The following is a 21,765-nucleotide window of genomic DNA, read 5'->3' as shown; positions in this document are numbered from 1 at the left end:
TAATAAACCCTTTAACGAAACCCTTAGCCGATTTTATTAAAATTTTAATTAAATTAAATAATAATTACTTTAATTATAAAAATATTTTATACTTTAAAGTTTTTATAATATTTAATAAAATATAAATTAATATAAATATTTAATAACGTTAATATTTTTAAAATAACTTTTTCCTTTATTTCGAAATCGAAATCGATATTTAAATATATAAAATTATTAATACTTTAATTTAAATCGATATTTTAAAGAAATAAAATATTAACTTATAAACTAATAATAAAAAAAGAATTTAATAATTAACCAACTTTTAAATTAAATATAATAAAATTTAAAATAACTTAAATAATATTAATTATAAAGCGTTTAATAATATATTTAACTCTTTTTAAAAGTTTAAAAAAAATTTAAACATTTTAATAATATAAATAACGCTACTATAAAATAATATAATTTTAAAAATTAATATTAAAGTATTTAATATAAATTTAATTTAAAATCGAATTAATATAATATAAAGGAAAGATAATTAAAATATATTATTTCTTATTTTAAAGGCGCGATTTTAAATATTATTAATTCCGTTATTTATTATATTAAAAAAGAAACTTTATTCGAATTATAATATTATTATTAATTATTTAATTTATTTATAAAAGATTTAATAATTATATACGATATTATTAATATTAAAAAAATTGTCGAAATTAATTTATAAAAATTATAAATAAATAAAATATAATAACTTAAATTCTTTATACTTTTTATCGAATATTATATTAAATTTGATTATAATAATTCCGTTAAAATCTCTTAATTATTTATTAAAGTTAATTTCGAATTCTATTATATTATCGCTGTTTAAATTATTACTTTTTCCGATTATAATTATATTATTTAATATAATTTATATAATAAGTTAAATAATAACCTTTATTATATTAATAATATTAATAAAGATTATTTTAAAAGAAATAATAATAATAATTAAAATAATTAATAACTTTAAAACGTTAATAACCTTATAAATATCGATAAAATTAATATCGTAATTAAATAAATAAAATATTAAATCCTTTTTAAAAATTAATATAATTATTATAAAATTAATAAATTTTATTTTAATTATAATAAACCGGATTATTAATTCTACGTTTATCCCTTTATTAATAAAAGTAATTAAAACGATTAAAAATAATTTAATAATCGGGGTTAAAAAAGTTATAATAATAATAAAAGTAATTATTAATAAAACTTCTATAATAATTAAAATATTTAAAATTAAAGCTTTTTATATTAAAATTTATAAAATTAAAGTAATAATTAATTTAATAATTAATTTTAACCCGATAATTATTTTAATTACGGCGGCGGGTAATTTAATTATAAATGTAATAATAATTAAAGAAATTATTAAATTAATACCGTTATAAATACTTTTATTTTAATTTAAAATAATAATTAAATTAAAAATTATAAACCTAATTTCGACTTTAATTATATAAATTAATAACTTAATTTTATTAAAAAATCGCTTATTAATAATAAATTATTGAAAAACGATTAACTCCTTTATATAATCGCGTAAAAGAATTGAAAAAAAGAAATTATAATTTTAATAAAAAATTTAAAATTTTTTTATTAATAATAATTAATTTTTAATATTTAATATTATTAAAATTAATTATAAATAAATAAAAATAATATATAATTAATATAATAATTAATTTAAAATATTTCGAATTTATTTTTATAAATATTTCCGTTATATATAATAACGAATTATTCTTTTAACCTTTAATTATATTTAAAAAATTTTTAATAATCGATAATATAATTAATAAAGTAAAATATATTATATATTATATTAAAATATAATTTTAAATAAAAAATTACCGTAAATATCTTTAATTCTTTATTATAAAATTAAATATCGACGTTATTTTTAACTTATTTTAATTTAAATATTATAATTTAATTATTAATTAAATTATAAATATAATTATATTTATTAATAGAAATTATATATAATATTACTTTTATAACTTTTAATTATATTCCATTTAAAATAAAGCGATATTAATAATAATAATAATTAATACTTTAAAAAATTTAAAATATTAAATTATAATTAAAAATTATAATAAAAATAATAACGATATAATTATTAATAATATAAATAATAAAATTAAAATAATAATAATTTCGATTTAATTAAAATTAAAAAAAGGATTTTAATAAAAATTAAATTTAAAATTTAAATTATCGATCGATAATATAATACCTTTAAAAATTTAAACTTTAATTAATAAAGAAATATAATAATAAATTAAAAAATAAAAAACTTCAAAGAAATTAAAAGAATAATAAACCTATTTAATATTATTTTCTTATAAACGAAACCTTAATATAATAAAATATTAATAAAAATATTATAAAATCGTAATAAAAATTATTATTAAAGGTAAATTATTATAAATTATAATTTTAAATTTATTTATTATAATAACGTTTTATTATTAAAAAGGTATTAAAATAAAATAATTTAACTTTTAAAACTTTTTATAAAATAATAATATAATAAAAATATTTAAATATATATTTAATAAAATAATATATAACAATATTAAAAAATTTATATATATAATAAATAAAATTATATAAAAAAATATTAAAATATTTTTAACGAAGTAAATAACTTTTCTTTCAATTTAAAAATAATTTAAAATTAAATTATCGATTAAATATTAATATTTAATAAATATATTCTTTAAATAATTAATTAATAAATTACTTTTATATCGATTAATAGATATATAAATTTATTTAAAAAATGGAATATCGTTTTTATATTTAAAATTTAAATCGTTTAATATAAATAAATTAAAAATTATTGAAAAATAATTTAATAATTAATTTAATAAAGGTTTTATTTATAAATTAATATCGTTAATTATTATACCTTTCTTTATTATTTAAAAGTTAAAGGATAGCGTTTAAATTTATTATAATTATAAAAGTTTAAATATAATAACGATTAAAAATAAATTCCTTTTTTTTATTTATTTATAATATATTAATAAAAATAAATAAAGTTAAATAATTCTTAAAATTAAATATTATTATAGCTTTTAATTAAATAAAACTCGTTAAAAGATATAAATAGAAAATAACTTTTATTATTAAATATAATTTATTTCAATAATTAATAATATCGTTCGAGTTATATAATATACTTTTATATTTTTAAAATTATATAAATTAAATATTTTATAATATCTTTAATAAATATTATTTAATTTATTTAAACGATATTATTATTTTTTTAAATATTATAAATATATAAATAAAATAATTAAATATTTATAAATAATAAAGTTATAAATTAATATCGATAAATACGAATTTTATATTTTATTTATTAAATATTTAAAATTTATTATAAATCGTTATAGAATTTCTATAAACTTTAATAAAATTAAAGCGGTTTTAAAATAAAAAAACTTTAATCTTTTATAACGAAATAAAATTAAAGAATTTTAATATTTCTTTAAATTTATTAATTATTATCATCGTTTTATTATAAAGTATTTAAATATATTGAAACTTTTAATAAAATTTATAAAAGATATTTTATTTTAAAATTAAATAGAAAATTATAAAAGAACTTTTTTAAAATTAAAATAAACTTTTATTATAATATTTATTTTATAATATTTTAATTTTTTAAAACGTATAATAATAGAAATAAATATTTTAAATTAAATAATAAAAGGCGTTTTATTTTAAAAATATAAAGGAATATTTTATTTAATTACTTTTTTCTTTTTAAAGTATTTAATTTAAGAATATAATTATAAAATTTATAATAAAAAGTTATTAATAATTATTAAGGTTTTAAAAAAATAACGGTTTAAATTTTAAAATTTCGAGTATTTTAATGTTATTATCGATTATAAAAATTTAAAATATTTTATATTAATTAAGCGTTTAAATTAAAAATAAATATAATAGGCGGAGTTGTTAATAGATTTTAATTTTATTATAATATATCGCTTAAAAAGGTATTATAATTAACCTAATATATTAAATTATTTATTAAATAATCGATCGATAAGCCGTAACGATAAACGAATTAATTATCGATATTAATAATTATTCCCTAATATAAAGTTTATCGATAGCGTAAAATTATTTATTTTTCGAAAAGAAAATAATAAAATAATTTTTTTTTTTAAACTTATTAAAAGAAATTAATATTTTAATTAATAATTTAATTTAAAATATTTATAATATTTCCTTTAAAATTTTAAAAATTAAATAAATTATTAAATAAAATAAAAAACGTTAATTTAAAAAATTAAAATATATATTTATTAAAATATCGATTATAAATTATAAAATAATTTATAATAAGATTTATTTTAAATAGTACCTATTTATTTTATAAAATAAAGTTATAAATCTTTAAATCTTATATAAATATTATATATTAAAAATTATCGAAGATTAAAACCGTATTAAAACATTTAATTTAATATATCGTTAATATATTTAATTATAAATATATAAAAATATAATAAAATATATTAAAAATTATTATATATATAAAAAAGTTAAAATTTAAAAATAAACTTTATTTAATTTTTTATAACTCTTATTTATATTAAAAGGTAAATAAATCGATATTTTAATTAATTATATTCTAAAATTCTTAATTTATAAATATAATAATTAAATATTTAAATATATTTTTATTATAATAAATCGATTTATAAAAATATATTATTATATATTTATTATTTTATTAAAAATTAAAAATTTTATTAATGTTTTTTTATAAAAAATTTAATTAATTTATAAAATCTTTAAAATTATAATTAATAATAAAAGTAATTAATTTATTTTTATATTTTAATAATAATTAAATAAACGTTTAAAAATAAAATTTAAATTATCTTTTATTTATTATTTAAAAATTAATAAATAAATAAAAAATATAAATAACTTTATAAAAGTATATTTAAAAATATATATAAATTATTTATAAAACGATTAATATAATTAATTTTTAATAGCCGAATTTATTATAAATAATATAATTTTTAAATTTATTAAAATTATATTACTTTATATTAATTATTATTATTATTTTAAAATAAATATAAAATTAACGGATCTTATTTTTATAATAAAAATAATTATAAAATAAAAAAAAAGATTATTTTATAATAAACAATTTTAACGAATATTTATAAAGAATATTTAATTACTTTTAAATTATTATTTAAAAAATATAAAAGTTTTAAACCGTAATAATAAATAAAAATAAATTATATTTTAACTTTAAAAAAAGCGATAAAATTATCTTTAACATAAAATATATAAAAACGTTTTAATTATTTAAAAAATTTAATAATAAAAGAAAAGAATTATATAAAATAAAAAAGGTTTATTAAAATATTTATAAATTAATTTTATTTATAAAATTTAAAAATTTCTTAATATTTTATAACTCTTTATTAACGAAAGTTTTTAAGAATCTTTTTTTTTAAATAAAATAATAATTAATTAAAAGATAAAAAGATAATAATTTAATATAATAATATAAATAAAACCCGTTATAAAAAAGAATTCGATAAAATATTTAAATAATAAAATATATAAAATATTTTATATTATATTATATAAAAATACGAAGTATTAATTTAAAAATTAACGAATTTTTTTTAAAGATTTTAAAATTAATTAATAAAATTTTATAAAAAGAATTTAAATAAATTAAAGCTATATATATATTTAAAATATTTAAAATAATAAAAAAAAGAATAAAAATTTATCGCCGATATTAATCCCTTCCTTATTATTATAATAATTTAAAGGTAAATTTAAAAAAAGGAAATTAAAATAATATAAAAAAAAAATAAAAAATAAAGGAATAATAGAATTAAATTAAATTAAATTATATTATAAAAGGAAAAAATTATTAAATTTTTATATAAATATTAATTTATTTAAAAGTTTATTAATTAATTAAAAGATTAATAATCGATAAAAAATAATAATATAATTTATAATTTATTAATCGAATAAAATAGTATTTATATTATAAATATAAAATAAAAAAAAGGATAGGTTTATTATTTTTTTTAAAGGATTTAAATTTAATTCTATTTTTAAATTAAAAACCTTTTTTAAAGATAGGTAATTATTACGGCTTTATTTATAATAATTTATATTTATAACCCGTATACCCGTATTAATATATAAATATTATTTATAGGCGCTTAAAAGAAAACCTTCCTTTCTTAGCGTAATAATATATCTAAATACACACCCTTACATCCCGCTCCTAATTTGTCGACCGACTATCAGGCAACAGCCCTTTTTAGGGCCCATATCTGCCCAGATTCACTTACTCTTCTTTGCTGATGGGTTCCAATTACCCCAAAACAGCTTCGGTCTCTTCTTCCGTCACCGATTATGGCGAACTAGCCCTTCTCCGTCTTGGCGCAGCTGAGCCTTATCGCCCGAGGCTTGGCGCAGGCAGGCCCCACGCCGCTGACCACCCCCGTCTGCATTCTATGAGGAAAATACACGACATGCTTTCGACTTGCGCCAACATCAGCACCCTCAGCATCCGGATCGCCGGCGTCGGATGCGTGGGCCATCCCGACCGGTGGAGCCTGCCGCTCGACCCCTGGGGACGCAGCCGATACCCGTCGGCCCCGCGGTCGCTGTTGCTGGATAGCTATGCATTCAGAGCTGCGTTACGTCCGACCTCCGAGCCTAGAATGGTGGGATCATTACCTCGGCTGGATGACCTCGGGCCAAGACCAACCTCGAGCTGTGGCTCGACGCCATGGACGTTTCGTCGGTCGAGGAATTGTCTATATTCGACTACGACTACGGCGAGTCGCAGGAGCTCTTGATCAACCACCTGATTCCGCGCGTACCCAGCCTCCGGTCCCTGTCCGTTATATAGACAGGATGGGGATGGGTCGATGCCCGAACGGGAATTGTATTCCCAGGAAGATCGAGACTCGTACGGTCTCTAAATCGATCAAGCAAAACATATATTCCAGATCAGTGCTTGACCGAAGGGTAGGCAAAAGCTAGGAAGTACTTTCGGTACCTAGAGTTCCCAAGAGATCATTTTCTTCAAAGTGAAAGTACTCGCTCATGTCGTGGTCTGCCATAAGCGAGTAAGAGAAATCACCAAGACCCCCTGACTCAGGTGGAAACATATCCACAACCGACTCGGACAAATTATTATGTTGGTTTTCCTCACCCCCATCGCCCCCCGACGGCACCGCACCAATATGACCCCTTTTGCTTGCATCATCCCCGTCCCTACCCTCGCGCTCCCACAGCACCTTTCCCCAAAGCCCCCTGATAGGCCGCGCCAGATCGGTGGCCGTCGACCCACCACCCGCCAGCCACCCCTCGCAGACGACGCAGACGTACCGCCAAGCCCGCTCGCACTCGGGCGCAGAAGGCGGCCGGCGCCGCAGCTCGTGGAGCACAAAGGCCACGGCGTGCCAGTGGCTGTACGTCTGGGCGTGCCACGTCCAGGGCGCCAGAGCCGGTATTGCTAGGATGCCCGCCGCGGACTCGAGGAGGTCGACGGCGGCGGTGAAGAGCTGGTCTCGGGTCGCGCCGCCGTTGGTCGCCGTCCCTATCGTTTCTCCCTGTTGTGCATGGGGGATGTTGTGCTTCTCGCGGGAAGGCCAGTGCGCGACGAACCAGAGACGCTTTAGCATCATCCGCGCCGAGAGCAGCACCTTGAGCTGGAAGGGGATCTCTGGATCACAGTGTCTCAAGTACCGGTCCTCTAACCGACTCTCCAACTCGCTAATCGCCGCTTGCTTCCCGGCGAGAGACGGATCGTCATCCATACGCCACACCGCCCGCAGAGTCTCATACCGCACCAAACAAAAAGTCATCTCCGCAAACCCCTCGCGTTCAGCCGGAAGCACCACCATCCCCGGAGAGAGATCAGCATCATCCACATGCAGCGGCATCCGCGCGTCCCCCGAGCCCGGGCGCACCGCGTGCTCGTCCCCGCAGGCCTCGGCCGTCCGGTGGTCCAGGATGCAGACGTACCACCACAGCCGCCGGCGCATCTCGGCCTCGAACGGCGGCAGGCCGAAGGCGGCGCCGTCGCGGTGGAGGCCCATGGACCGGGCGAGGTGGTGCGCGAGCACCGCGAGCGAGCGGACGGCGGCCGACTGTGACGGGGCCGCTTTCTCGTTCTTGAGGGCTTCGGTGTAGAGGAGGGCGGCTTGGAGGACGGTGGGGCTGCGGGTGCTGAGGAGGTGCGCGTGGGATAGGGCTTGCTCGGCCGCGGTGCGGTAGTGCGTCAGGGAGTTTTGGTGGGGCTGGCCCAGGTCGGTGAGGCATTGCTCGTTGCTCATGGTGGCTACGGCGGCGTAGTTGATGGCGGAGACTAGGGTCGCCGTGTTGCGGTCCATCTTGTCTGGCGACGCCGCGGCGTTCCAGTACTGTTGGGTCAAGGTCGGTAGGTGCATTACCCGCATCACCGGGGCCACGTTCTCACAAAAAGCGGCGAACAGCGTCGCCGCCTGTACCAGTGTCGGGTACGTGTCGCGCAGCGAACCGACCGGGGCATCGAGGCCGAACAGAAGAGCGGAAGGGTCAGGGGCTGATGCTGTCTCCATACTTCCATTTTGGAAGGGAGTGCTCGTCACCTCGTCGCTCTCGACCCCATCGCCTAGCAAGAGGTCGCGAAGCTCCTCGACCTCGTCCGCAAGGCTATCCCACATGACGTCGTGAAGATAATGGCTATTGGTCTCCGTCACCTTAAGCCGGCCTAAGGGCTCGTCGAGCACGGTGTCGACATTGGGCTCGATGTTCCTTGTGGCAGTGTCAGGGGCGATTTCAACTTGATCTTGGCGGCCGGCTCCCCGGATCATCCTTTCGAGGCGCGCCAAGCGATCAGCTATCTGCTGCTGCTGCTGCTGCGCATCTACAGTAGGCCCATGGGAGTTCCGTCGCCGCTTAGGCGCTCGGCCCCGGCCTGTGGGATACACGCAGTCTTGGCCCAGGCCTCGGGCGCGGGAGCAGTTGCCGCAGCTTGGCTGTTGCCGGTCGCAGCGGACCCTGCGTGTCTTACAAGAGACACAGCTGCGAATGGGGTAGTGCATCGTTGCAGATGCCGACATTGGTTGTCGCGCGGTAGAAACCGTGGAACTAGGCGACTCTCCGTGGGGTAGGAGTCTTATAACAGGAGAGTCCATTGAAGGGAGAGCATCTCTGCTAATGTTCTAGGCCATCATAAGTTGATACGAGCATGCCGAAGAGTCGAGATTCATGTCTCGAACATTGACAGAATCACCCGTCATTGCGGGGTCGCGGGAACTGTTCTTCGTTAGGCGGATCAGCAGCTAAGATCTCAGCTCGGGAGGCTTGCTGGCCAATCGGCGAGCTCCTAGGTCAGCCTAGCGCTCTTATCTTTGAGCGGGCTTTAGGGGTTCTAGGTACCTGCATTCTTGCCCCGGACGGGCACAATCTTACTTCGCAACAGCAGAATTGGGGCCTGGACAGGAGAGTTTTCAATGGACCGCCTAGAATACAATTGCATCTTCACCTGAACTTCGCAACCACTTATTGTTCTCCTATCTGATAGAATCGCCTAGTTAGTAGCTAGATGAAGAGAGATTAGTGTAGCTTGGTCTAGATCATAGGGCCATGAAAGCCAACCCCAAGATCTGGATGCTCGGTCCATTGTGGCATCGAAGTCTTTGAACAGTATAAGAGGACATTGTTGTCTTTTCTTCGGGTATCAAAGCTTCCAGCAAACAATGGACTGTTATGTGACAGCTACCGTCTTTGACAATGATTTGTTTATGTATATATACGCATTCATGGGACTTTCTCTCAGTCACCAAGACGACTATTGCATACCAACCAACAACTACAACTATTATATCCATCACAACACTATTCACAACCCAAATTCTTTATTACACCACTCCACCATGTCAGGATCTAAGAACATACAGCGTACCTGGGTGAGTTGGAGCACGGAAGAAAACCGTCCCATGACCTCGAGGTATTTCTTCACAATGACACGCCCGAACTTGAAGGCCAATGAAAGTGAACAACATCCTGGCACTGCTTGGGGTAAAGGCTTTATCAGTATCAACTTCGAGGACATCGAGGAATGGGAAGAATTTACAGAAGGAAATGTAAACAAGGCTTTCTTCGAAGTCCTCGACCATGCTATACCGCAAGGAAGCCATCTCAATGCACCGTTTGGTGCCCTTGACCGGCCTACAACGATTAAGATGGAGGAGGATATCGATCAATTCTTCCTCGACGTGATAGGCCCAATTATAAGCCACTCTATCGAGTGCACTAGGGGCTTGTTGCGCGATGCTTCTGGCAATGATATGGCCCTGAAACTTTGTGTCCCTTTCAAGACAGAAGCTGTAAAGGTCAAACTGCCAGAAGAGGAAGACGGAGAAGGAGAATGTTCCCAGGGTTCCAAACGCCCTAATTTCCCCATCTACCTGCCGGCAAAGTCCATGCCTGGAATGAAACCACGGACGGACGTTGTCTTTGTCATAGGTGAGTCGGCAAGAACTATGGTGTGGGAACCAAACTGTTTCAAGCATCCGAAAACTTATAAGTACCATGGCAAAGTGCATCTGGGAAAGGTCGCAATGTACTGCAAGGCAGCTGGCACGTGCCTCGCTTTTACAATGACTACTGTAGGTGCCACCATATTCCGATTCTTCACCATTGATAACGGAGATGGTACGGAGCGATGGGGGGTTCAGCAAGCAACGTTCCCCTGGTGTCCGAAATGGCACCCCCTTCCGGCGGAAAATGAGCTGTCTGCTGCCAAAGCCATCTGGGCCTCCATTATGATGAGCCTTGATCCCGAAGCACGACGTATTCAAAGCCGGGACCACATTCGTCCATTATGTTCGTGGCCCCGTCTTGTGAACAAAGACGCTCCACACCGCATGCAGGCAGAACAAAGAAAATGCTAGGACGTAAGTCAGTAGGAAAACAGGCAGGTAAGTAATAGAAACAGGAGATTTCAATTTTCAGAGAGTAATAATAATAAGAATTCGGTACACTTTCCTTCCTTGCTTGTAACCATCTCATCGTTGTTCATAATGGGATCTCTGCCTCCTGTTCCCGGCCCCAAGCTGGCCGAATTCCGGGGCAAGGATTGCCCTTTGAATATTGATTTTATCCAGTATTTGGGGTCCGGGGTCCACGCGCATGTTTGGAAAGTGCGCATAGATGGCAAGATCTATGCCTTGAAAATGGTGAGAGCATTTTGCACCAGAGCTACTATATACATTTACCTTCTAATCTTGCTGTCTTTAGTTTAGATTCGGCAATAACTTCACACCCGCGTCTTTCTTCCATGTGAAACTGAGTCAGGAAGAGGAGGTGTTGTATATGCACCCATTCAATTGCGAGGCAAGGGCGTATGCACGAATGCAAGAGACCAACAAAGAGCATCTTGCGATTCCGTGCCATGGCTACATACTGCTTGACCAAAAGCAACAGGGTGTACTACGCGAAAAGGACAAAACTTGCGACTGGGCCAAGGATTGGTACTATCGCGATAAGTACGCTGGTCAGCCCATCCAAGCTTTGGTGAAAGATTACATCGACTTTGACCACGTGGGATATCGGGAAACAGGCCCCGATGCTAATTGGAGGCGGATTACCCGAGCTATTGACAGCCCCAAAACAGCTCGGACTCTGTTAAACAACATGAGCACCCTTCACCGGATAGGAATCTTGCACAGGGATATCAACAGCTCCAACGTAACGCAGGGGCGTTTCTTGGACTTCAGTACCGCTTGGACTAAGCCCCATCCTTGCTTGGATACAGACCAAATCGAATCGGCCAGAGATCCTTCTGACCAGCTGGGAATAACAGATGCATGCGAGGTTGACCAGATGATCGAGCTCTGGAATAAGAACCACCCACCTAAGCTTCGACTGTGGTTCAGAGCTGCACAGAATCATGAATATGTTGAGCGGCTCCGGTCATATAGTAAAAGGGTCAAAAACCGAAACTTGGACTTGTGGGAATGGATACGGAGTTATCGAGGAAGGCCTGACCTGTACGATTGGGAGGGGCCCGAAGATCCGGGCGCCAAACAACGCAAGCGGGATGCGAGAAGACACACTCGCAGCCGTAAGAAACAAGCACGGCAGATCAAGAAGCAAGATCCCTCGAAAGCATGACGACATGCCCATCGAATACCAGATTGGGACATAGTAATGCCATCCATCACGTGGATTGACTTCGCGACGTTGCCAACCTAGGCAAATCACCCACTGCCCAATCAGCCTTTCTCCCGACGTCAGGACTTTGAGCCGGTCCTATTATGTGCAGCCGATGCCAAATGGCTAATAGCTTGGATGGAGTTGTTGAAACACGGACCGTAGTCCAAAATACCCAAAGTTTCCATGCAGGGCTGACCGAGACGAGGACTGCCCCGCCAAAGGTGCGAGACGCCCAGGCTTAATCAGCCATCGCAACCGCCCAAACCGGCAGAATCTGCACCATTTCTCTTGATTGAATGTTTCTTTGAGCCGCATAAGCTGGGTGATGACTTGGTCGAGATAGCGTGGCTCGGGTCAATTGGTAAAGAGTTTGCCGTCCGTCTCAAGTCCGTTTGACAAGCCCGATCAATTGGCCCGACCCCTACTGCAGATCAATACTGACAGCATGCCGCCGCCCAACTGCGAAGTGTCGGGGTGGGGTTGGCAGTTAATGGCATAACGCGATCTACGGCCTTGAGATCCGACGATCGACCTTCCTGGCGGACGATGCATAATCCTGTCGAAACGCCCTGGCCGCCCACCTCCGCTAGGCAATGCGGATGCTGACAAGACACGGCACGATCTTAAGAACCGGCCTTCGTCCCAACTTCGTCGCCTGTTGTTGCACTGTCGCTGGATCGAAACCCTAATAATTCGACATTTCTTATCTAATACCTTGCCATTCATTATTATATACTTATCACCCGTGTGTTATACGGCGGCAGGAAAGCTCTGGAGTAACTACGAACAAGCCGCGCATACTATTAATAATACCATCCCATCTCATTTGATCTCATCTCGACGACGGCAAGCAAGCAAGTAGACCGTCCATGAATTCGACCGTGCAACCCCCGCCTCTACTCGAAAAGCGATCGTCCATACCCATACTCATGCCCGCGCTCCTGGAGAACCGACAGTCCGGCTCGCCATGCCCCGGCGCGAACGGGGGCCAGATCGGCACCCTGCGCCAGTACAACGTGCTGTGCGGCTCGCGGCTGGTGGGCAAGGAGATCGGCGAGCAGCAGACGGCATCGCTGGGTGACTGCGTGGACCTGTGCACCGACCACGCCGGCCCACGCTGCGACGGCGTCGTGTACCAGACCAACGGGCGGTGCATCCTACAGGCCGCCATCAACAAGGGCGCCACGACGCTGGCGGCGGGCGCCGACTCGGCCATCGCGGCGGGCATGCTGCAGAAGCCCAGCTCGAGCTGCGACGCCCTGGGCACCGGCACCACCCAGTCGGCCAACGGCCTGCGGTTTCAGATTACTTGCAAGAAGGTCATGAACGGCAACGACTTCGACGTGCAGTTCCAGATGTCCTTCGAGGACTGCATGCGCGCCTGCGCCAAGAATCCGCGCTGCGGTGGGGCTTCCTTCGAGGCCAGCCAGAGTTTCGGGTTCAAGAACTGCTACTTGAAGACGGCGTTTTCAGCCACCTCTAACCAGATCCTGGACCAGCCCGGCATCGATACCGCACGGCTGATTGTGCAGAACGGCAACGCTGGGGGCGGCAACGGCAATGGTAACGGACAAGTGAACCAGCCTCCCCCACCAGTAGTAGCGTCGCCTCCACCTCAGACGACGTTGTTGGAAGTGACGAGGACGATCGTGACTTCGGCGCCCACCACCATCGCCATCACGACGACGGCCTCAGACCTGTCCACGGGACCTGGCGTCACCACTGTGCCCTTGGCCCAGACCCAGACCCTGACGACCCTTGTCGCCACCACCATCACCGCCAGACCGGCCCCGGAGAGCGGAAGCAGTGCCGGCGGGACGACACAAGGCTCCCTGGCCCCCAGCAAGAGCGAGCCGTCCGAGATCTCCGACCCGGATTCCGCGACGTCCATGTTGATGATCGCCGGCCCCGTCGCCGGCGCCGTGGCCTTTGTGGGGCTGGTAGGCATCGCTCTCTTCTTCTTCTGCCGCCACCGCCGGCGGCGGAAGCAGCGGCGGGGAGGCCCCGAAAAAGACGGCAGCGGCTGGCTGGGCCTGGGCGATGGTGGAAGAGACGACCTGCCGACGACCAGGTCCGCGACGCCTAGTAGCGGCATGATACGGCGTGACACCACCGTCATCACGTCGGAATTCCGCGACAGCCAGAACGGGCTGAAGCTGAACCGGGTGTCGACGCATGCGTACGGCGAGGTGGGGATCCCGGCGGGGTTCGAGGGGCCTCATGCGGTTACGAAGTGAGGATGATGGGCAAAGACAGGTGGGGAGGGAATCCTGGGGCTAAGTATGGATGATGGTATTGATGATATCCTTGTCCATGCTTGTTGAAGTACACGGACACTCGCTCATTGGAGCCGGCGTAGCACCTATGTCTACACCGTGAAGGCACTCCTTGTCTCATAATGAACTCTGCCCGACGGGTTCGGCTTATCTCACTGAGGCAAGCTGTGCACATACTACTCATATGTAATTCAATAGTCAAATGACGAACCATTGAAATTGTTGGCAATAGCCTACCCTACTTAGGTCCTCGTCCAGGGTTGCCTTGATTGAAATGCCTCCCCGAGGTGGGAGGACTCGGCATCCACTCTGAATGCTGAGATGCCACGCGTTTGTGACAAAGAAAGGGTCAACCCCTGATGTAATTGCACATGAAATTGAAGAAAAGACTCTTTGTGACTATTGTGTGCACGATGCAGGCTTAAAGGCAGGAATACGAAACAAAGAGAGATCAATATCGAACCAATAAATACACATACGTGCACCAGTGGCCAGCTATTTGCGAGAGAGGTAGAAGAAGTGCAAAAGGGGGTCTCTTCAGTACTTACTTGCCTAGAAAGAGACCAAAGCGACGACGACACGACACACCAACCCCGCCATGTGCTATACCCAGATCGTCCATCACTGCTTCCACGCAGACCAGATCAGCTTCCACGCCGACGAGCGCGAAAGCCACGTCTGCGACCTCGCCTACTGGCCGTACGACGAGGGCTACAAGTGCCCGGTGCACACGTGCTGCTGGATCGTGCTGGAGAACGACGTCTTCACGTGCGACGAGCGGCAGACGGACGGCACGTGCAGGAAGATGATGGAGGACGAGGTGTTCGTGCAGGAGATAGACGAAGAGGAGGAGGATGAGAAGGAAAATGAAGACACGAAAACTGAGGCCGAGGATGATGAAGCGTGCATGGAGTTCTGGCCGGAAGATCAGGAGGGAAAAGCAGTGCTGGTGTTTCTCGAGGATGGCGGCGCCCAAGAAACGATTTAGGCGGGTTGGTCGCTAACGGCCCGCTGCGTCTGAGGTCCTTTTTAGCGAGGGGGCATTTTGCCGACAATTGTCCGGGGGGTCTTTTAGGTTAAGCCGACGTCACCTGTCCTTTCGCCCCTAACCAATTGATGCATCCCTACCCATTTAGCTTGAACATCAATCCGACTGCCCCAAAACCGCAATGGATCAACAACAGCAGCAGCGAGCAAGCTCGAAAGGGCATGCGAGAACTTCGTCGGGTGCAAGAAGTGAGTCCTATTGAATCATAGTGTCGGATACATCGTATAACCCCTGTCACGTGATGGTATGGGATGGGACGCAAGAGCGTCTGATTCTTGGCCGGATGCTGCTGCTATTTGGAAGCCGCCAAGCAAACATATCTTACCTCCGAGGCCACCACGCCTTCCTCCTTTACCTGCGTCCCTGCATTTGCGCCCATACATCCCAATATGGGGGCTTTGACATGGCAGAAGGAGGGTCGATTTGCCTTTTCCCCTTCAATCTCAAACGCTACCATTTCGTCGCGTTGCCTGTCGCAATTACCATCGCCTTGTGTATTGTGTTACTGACATGTTTGGGTGGCTAGCGGCACGACCTCGGTCAGCTACGAAAGGTCCCTTAGATGCCGACGAGTAAGTTGATATACTTTCCATATATCATTGTACCAGGTATTCGCCAGGCAAATGGGCTAAGTATTGTCCTAGGGCGCCTCCTCTGAAATCGCCCATCGTTTCTCAAGTATCGCGGGCGCTATCGCCACAGGTCGGTAGAGGGTCACGGACGAGCTCCCCATTTGCGCGCTCCCCCATAAGGTCAAGGTCTTCGACGCCATTGGGAACTGCGCCGCTCGGAGTCAGGGACTTCTCTCACCTCCTCCGGCCCGAGATATTCCATCAGCTGAGCCCGCTGTCCATCCCACCGCCGTTCCGTAACACCGCCAAGCAACCCACACCAGAGACGCCCATCTCGGAGCTTCTCGCCCATGGGCACTTCCGCGCCGCGGCAATAGCCAGCGTGCAGGCACTGACTAGCAGTCCCGTCTCGGCGACCATCGCGGCAGCTCACCCTCCTGTCGAACCCACTGACTATGCCCGTGTCTTCTCGCTGCTCTACATCCGGCTGGCATGCCTGTGTCTCATCGACTCCGTGCCCTTAGCGGCGCAAGAGGCGAAGGCGCTCGAGGACCTGAACCAGGTATACTACTTGGACCCCATGACGGGCGCGCACTTGATGCCGTGGGAGCTGCGTCTCCTCGCCATCCGTCTTCAGACTTTGGGCTTCGGTGATCCCCGCCGCGCCATCATGAGCTACTACGACATGGCGCGGGAAGCGCATCTCCAAATTGCCAAGGCGGCGAAGGCCCACGAACATACCGAGTTGGAATTGTGGAAGCGCCGCCTCGCGGAGCTCGGTGTCAAGGTCGGCGGTGCCTTGATAGAGATGGAAGACCTGGCTGGTGCGGCGGCCCATATGGCCACTCTGCGAGACCAGACGCAAGATGGGAAGCTGGCGACAGCCAAAGCGCTCCTCTGGCTTCATCTGGGAGATGTCGATGCGGCTTGTCGGTGCGTAAGAGATGGAAAGGGAGGCGAAGTCGGCGAAGAGGTCGTGTTGGCCCTTGTCGACATGGCCAACGGTCACTTCGAGGATGGCCTGAAGAAGTGGACGGAGTTGAAGGCTGCTCTTGAGGAGAAAGGCATCCAGGACGAAATGGTTGGCGTCAATCTGGCAGTATGCTTGCTGTACCTTGGCCGGATGCAGGAGGTAAGTCTGCATGACCACTTGTCGATATCCATGCGCCGGCTAACGACTACAAGGGGCGGCGAATCCTCGAAGACCTCGTGGACGAGGGCCAGTCGTCGCGGACACTTCTTTTCAATCTCAGTACGATGTACGAACTGTGCACGGATCGAGCGAAAGCTCTCAAGGCGCGACTGGCTGACCGAGTGGCCAACTTGGAGCCATCATCTCATGGCTGGGAGAAGACCAACGCCGACTTTAAGCTCTAGTGTTGATGTTACTCTTCGTTTCAGCACTCTAATATACACCAATCTCATTGTGGACACGCTCGTGATGTTGTTTTTCAACTATCTGATCTATGTGGCTGAAGTTTTGCGGACGTTCATCAGATTAACTCATGTCATCTTGGCGTCTCATGACTGTCATGGCTCCAACCTGTCACACTTCGCCGTCGGCCTGTTTCCATGAAATTACCACTTCGCGAAGCATCTACTCATCGCTTGCTAATTGACCAGAACCTAGTCCTCCTGTGCTTGCTTCGCCTCTTCTTCTTTCTTGAGCTTCGCCTTTTTCGCTAACATGTGCTCATGGTTCCGTTGGAAGCCAATGTCGCCGACCTCCTTCCAGTGCGCCTTGGTAAAGCGCCGAACCGCCTCCTCGTCAAACAGGCCCGTCGTTTCGTCTTTGAGCGGCTCGCTCGGCACCACGCCATAGCTCTCGTCGCCGTGCAAGATGATCTTCTTGAGCCCGTTGGCCGCGCAGCCGCGGAACATGGGGTCGATGCCGTCGGTCGGGATGGTGGCTTTGATGACGTTCTTCCACATGGTCTCGGCCTGTCGCTTCTTTCGGAACTCCAGGATGCGCGCGTCGTAGGTCTCGCGCACGCCGAACTGCGTTAGCGCCTCCTCCAGCGTGCCCTCCCGGTCGATGCGCCGCTCGGTGAAGCGGAGCTGCGCGCAGCAGCTGGGGATGAAGTGGTTGATCCACCTGCTGAACATGGGCCGCTTGTCCATGCGCTGGCGGTCGTTGGACTTGAGCTTCTTCTTGGTGAACTCGCCGCCGATGCGGTCTTCGTCGTCGTACCCGTCCTTGTCCTTCATGTCGTCCCCGCCCTCGGACTCGGGCTTAACCCAGAAGAAGCGGCAGGTGGCGGCGTACTCGTACGTGTCCTGCATGGAGGCGAAGCCCTGCCGCCAGCGCTGGCGGTCCAATCCCAGAAACTGGAGGACGGCGTCCGGGTCCGAGGACAGGCGGACCTTAGCCTTCTTCTTGTCGAGGCGCTCGATCTCGGCGATGCGCACGTGCAGGGCCTCGTGGTCGACGGTCAGGCCGTAGGGGCGGATGGTGCTGCCGAGCAGGTTCCACAGGTCGCCGTGGTCCTGCTTGAAGACGGACCAGCGGAAGGTCTGGGGCGTGTCGCAGACGTGCACGTCGACCTGGATGTAGCGCGGCTTGTCCTTGGGGCTCCACACGTCTTGCGCCTCGTAGAGGCCCGTGCAGATGCCCGTCGGCCACGGGATCGCGAAGGAGCCGGCGTGCGGTTGCTGGGAGAAGCGGCGCTGGGCGCCTAGGGCGGACTGGACGACGTCGTGCCACTCCTGGGGGGTAGTAGTGGTGCTGGTGGAGGTAGTGCTCTGCGGCTCTTCTGAGTTGTCGTTCTGGCGGCGGCGGCCGTGAACGAGGAAGTCGATGTCGCCAAAGTCTGCTTTCTCGGGGCCTTCGATGGGTGTGGCGACTTGCTCGAAGATTTGCTGGAGCTTCTCGTGGCACGCTTTCTTAACGAACTCGTAGATGACGGGCGGCATGCGCGGGGTGTAGAGGGGGTTGGGGCCGCCCGCGAATACCTGGCCTCCCATGATGGCTGTGGGTTGGTGGATGTGCGAGGAGTTGGGTGTATGAGGTGTTGATGGGTAGGGGATGAACGTATCAAAGGCAGTCGCCGCCTACGAATTGGTGACCAAATGAGGAAATAACAAGTTGAGATGAGATGAGGAAGACGCCTTTGGATCTACGACTTTATGGTAGATGGTTCAACTGGATGGGGGAGTCATACGGCCAAGAAGATGTGCCTTATGTATGAGTACAATGCTTGTCAATCAGAAGATTGTTCCCTACGGCAATGAGAAGGCGTTGATTGTGGCAGTCCAAGGGAAGGAAGGAGCAGTCACTTTTCATTCCATCTCTCGCCATATAAGAGGTGGACAATCGCGAGGATGCGTTCAATTCAGAAATTGAAAATATGTTGTGAGAACCAGGTCGGGTTCGAGAGACTCGCGAAGCTTATGACAGCGCAACTACGGAAGGTTTAGTTGAGTCACACACCGTGGCAAAGCTCGCTAGAAGGAACAGCCCGTACCGGTCGGCTTCGTTCTCAGGTTTGCTTGCTTGTGTCGCATTTAGCTTGAAACCAGGAGAGAAAAAAAAAACGCCAGTATCGCAGGATGAAAACAGAATTCGAGCGATTCGCAATATGAGGTCGCACTTGGTTTGAGGGCCGGAGATGGAGGTGACCCGAGGAAGGCGATTGGAGGTGGTCGGTCGGTGGCAGTGGATCTTTTTGCGCTGTCGGAGCTTCCCCGCAATTACCAGTCTACGGGCAGTTGCATCGACGCATTCAACGGTGGGCGCATTTTCAGCTGGGATATATTGATACAATTTTCACGAGTCTGAAGTATACCTAGTAGCATGGTTTCTTCATCTTCAATCGCGTGTTGTTATTCTCCTCGTGAAGGTGCTCCCTCCCACAGGGCAGTTATCGACATGTATGCAATTAGTTTGACCATGCTCAGTTTCTCTCCTACAGCTCATCCTTCACTCCCCGATCAATACTCTTTCCCTTGAACTCCTGTCCGTCCTTTGCGATCCTCCGCAGCCGAAACACCTTGGCCGCGTGTCTCTGGACCGACGCCCGCAGCACACCCCCCGCCTCCACGACCCCAACCTTCTCCCCAAACAACCGGGGATCCCCGTCGCGCAGCCCGTCCGCGTAAGGCGTCTCGGTCGCGTTGTACCAGTTCTCTTTCCGCAGCAGCGCGCCGCGCTCCTCCGCCGTGCCGGCCGCGAGGATCGCCTCGGCGACGTCGATGTCCATGCGGTGCGCCCACAGGTCGTGGACGGCCCAGTCGAACCGGACGTGCGGCGCGGACCCGCCGGGGCCGAACGCGGTGAAGATCTCGGCCAGGGAGCAGCTCATGTTGAGGTCGTCCCCCGCCGCGTTGAGGAAGATGACGGCCTGGTCGCCGTTCTGGAGGTGGCCGGTCCAGACGTGCGTCTCGCCCACGCCCCACTCGTCGAGGGGTATCGTGTCTGTGTCTTTGTTCGCGTTGGTGTCGCGGCGCACGCGCGTGACGGAACGGCCGTGCGGGTCCTGGCTCAGGGCGAGGATGGCCGGGTTGTTGACGATGGAGTAGGCGGCGGCGGGCATGGCGCGGATGTCATTTCCCAAGAAGAGGGGCGACTTGAGGGCGGCCCAGAGGGCAAAGTGCGCCTTGTACTCCTCGTCCGTCATGCCGCCCTGGCCGACCTCGAGCATGTCCAGGTCGTTCCAGCCGCCGGGGATGGAGCGGTCGGCGATGGCGGCGACGCGGTTGAGGATGAAGAGGACGGAGCAGTGCGTGCCCGGGGCGATGCAGTACGGGTCCGACAGCACGTTGGGGTCGCAGCCGCAGAGGTCGTCCGGGCGCGTGAAGGCGTCGTAGATGTCGCCCGAGATCCGCCACGAGTTGGCGATGCTCATGCCCCAGGTGTGGACGAAGTCCTCGCCCCAGCTGCACAGGTTGAGGAGGATGTTTCGCCCGGTGGCTTGGAGGGCGTCCGACATGGTTTTGAAGCGGTTGAACGAGATGAGCGGCGTGCCTATCCGGCCCATGTGGTAGCAGCTGTCGTACTTCAGCATGTCGACGCCCCAGGAAGCGAAGCTCTCTGCATCTTCAATCTCGTGGTCAAGGGACCCGGCTATGGTTTTTGGTAGTCAGTAACTGGATGAGTATGGGTATAGTCACATGAGTACATACCATATCTTGCGCAGGTCATCTCGCCGGCACTCGAATACATACCAAACTTGAGCCCTCGGTCGTGTAGCCCGCCCGATATCGACTTGAGTCCGTTGGGGAACTTGCTGGGTTCCGGCTGCAGCTTGCCATTCTGGTCTCGACCGTTCTCTTGCTGCCAGCAGTCATCCAAGACGACATACTGATAGCCCAGATCTCGAAGTCCCAAGCTGACGAGTTGTTCCGAAGTACTGAGCAGCAGATTCTCGGATACGTCGCAGCCGAAAGAGTTCCAGTTGTTCTTGAATGTTTTGGAGTCTTGGTCAGCATCAACCAATATGCTCTACCAGGTAGTATGCGAGTGGGGGGCATCTTACCCAACCCATTGGGGGTGTGATCGCTAAACCATTGTTGATAGCTGCGACCCCGCCGGCAAGCGAGACGGCAAACGACGCTGTCCTTTTCGTTGACCAACCCATCATTTACAGTC

The 21,765-nt window shown here is 42.9% G+C and overlaps 8 protein-coding genes across 8 annotated transcripts; 5 read left to right on the top strand and 3 right to left on the bottom strand.

Annotated features, from left to right (window-relative positions):
• Positions 1-6,599: 6,599 nt before the first annotated feature.
• On the top strand, positions 6,600-6,982 carry PG985_001962 (PhoD-like phosphatase; the record flags this gene model as incomplete). Its single annotated transcript, XM_066821731.1, has 2 exons — positions 6,600-6,794; positions 6,833-6,982. 2 exons carry the CDS (start codon positions 6,600-6,602, stop codon positions 6,980-6,982), a joined length of 345 nt encoding a protein of 114 aa, XP_066689163.1.
• A 130-nt stretch (positions 6,983-7,112) lies between these two features.
• PG985_001961 (transcription factor) lies at positions 7,113-9,164 on the bottom strand (the record flags this gene model as incomplete). The annotated part of the gene is made up of 1 exon (XM_066821730.1): positions 7,113-9,164. The coding sequence occupies one exon, from the start codon at positions 9,162-9,164 to the stop codon at positions 7,113-7,115; it is 2,052 nt and encodes a 683-aa protein (XP_066689162.1).
• Positions 9,165-10,085: 921 nt separating this feature from the next.
• On the top strand, positions 10,086-12,240 carry PG985_001960 (uncharacterized protein; the record flags this gene model as incomplete). Its single annotated transcript, XM_066821729.1, has 5 exons — positions 10,086-10,590; positions 10,666-10,950; positions 10,998-11,021; positions 11,278-11,303; positions 11,365-12,240. The coding sequence occupies 5 exons, from the start codon at positions 10,086-10,088 to the stop codon at positions 12,238-12,240; spliced, it is 1,716 nt and encodes a 571-aa protein (XP_066689161.1).
• A 971-nt stretch (positions 12,241-13,211) lies between these two features.
• Positions 13,212-14,519, top strand: PG985_001959 (uncharacterized protein; the record flags this gene model as incomplete). The annotated part of the gene is made up of 1 exon (XM_066821728.1): positions 13,212-14,519. The coding sequence occupies one exon, from the start codon at positions 13,212-13,214 to the stop codon at positions 14,517-14,519; it is 1,308 nt and encodes a 435-aa protein (XP_066689160.1).
• Positions 14,520-15,156: 637 nt separating this feature from the next.
• On the top strand, positions 15,157-15,546 carry PG985_001958 (uncharacterized protein; the record flags this gene model as incomplete). The annotated part of the gene is made up of 1 exon (XM_066821727.1): positions 15,157-15,546. One exon carries the CDS (start codon positions 15,157-15,159, stop codon positions 15,544-15,546), a length of 390 nt encoding a protein of 129 aa, XP_066689159.1.
• Positions 15,547-15,727: 181 nt separating this feature from the next.
• PG985_001957 (uncharacterized protein) lies at positions 15,728-17,555 on the top strand (the record flags this gene model as incomplete). Its single annotated transcript, XM_066821726.1, has 4 exons — positions 15,728-15,798; positions 16,020-16,178; positions 16,251-17,310; positions 17,364-17,555. 4 exons carry the CDS (start codon positions 15,728-15,730, stop codon positions 17,553-17,555), a joined length of 1,482 nt encoding a protein of 493 aa, XP_066689158.1.
• Positions 17,556-17,804: 249 nt separating this feature from the next.
• On the bottom strand, positions 17,805-19,142 carry PG985_001956 (uncharacterized protein; the record flags this gene model as incomplete). The annotated part of the gene is made up of 1 exon (XM_066821725.1): positions 17,805-19,142. One exon carries the CDS (start codon positions 19,140-19,142, stop codon positions 17,805-17,807), a length of 1,338 nt encoding a protein of 445 aa, XP_066689157.1.
• A 941-nt stretch (positions 19,143-20,083) lies between these two features.
• PG985_001955 (glycoside hydrolase family 27 protein) lies at positions 20,084-21,684 on the bottom strand (the record flags this gene model as incomplete). Its single annotated transcript, XM_066821724.1, has 3 exons — positions 20,084-21,240; positions 21,300-21,618; positions 21,682-21,684. 3 exons carry the CDS (start codon positions 21,682-21,684, stop codon positions 20,084-20,086), a joined length of 1,479 nt encoding a protein of 492 aa, XP_066689156.1.
• Positions 21,685-21,765: the final 81 nt, after the last annotated feature.

This window comes from Apiospora marii, assembly GCF_038362585.1.
Source record: "Apiospora marii strain CBS 49790 chromosome Unknown utg000002l_segment0_segment0, whole genome shotgun sequence".
NCBI lineage: Eukaryota > Fungi > Ascomycota > Sordariomycetes > Amphisphaeriales > Apiosporaceae > Apiospora > Apiospora marii.
Note: the sequence above shows the minus strand (reverse complement) of the source record. Positions and strands in the feature narration are given on the sequence as shown.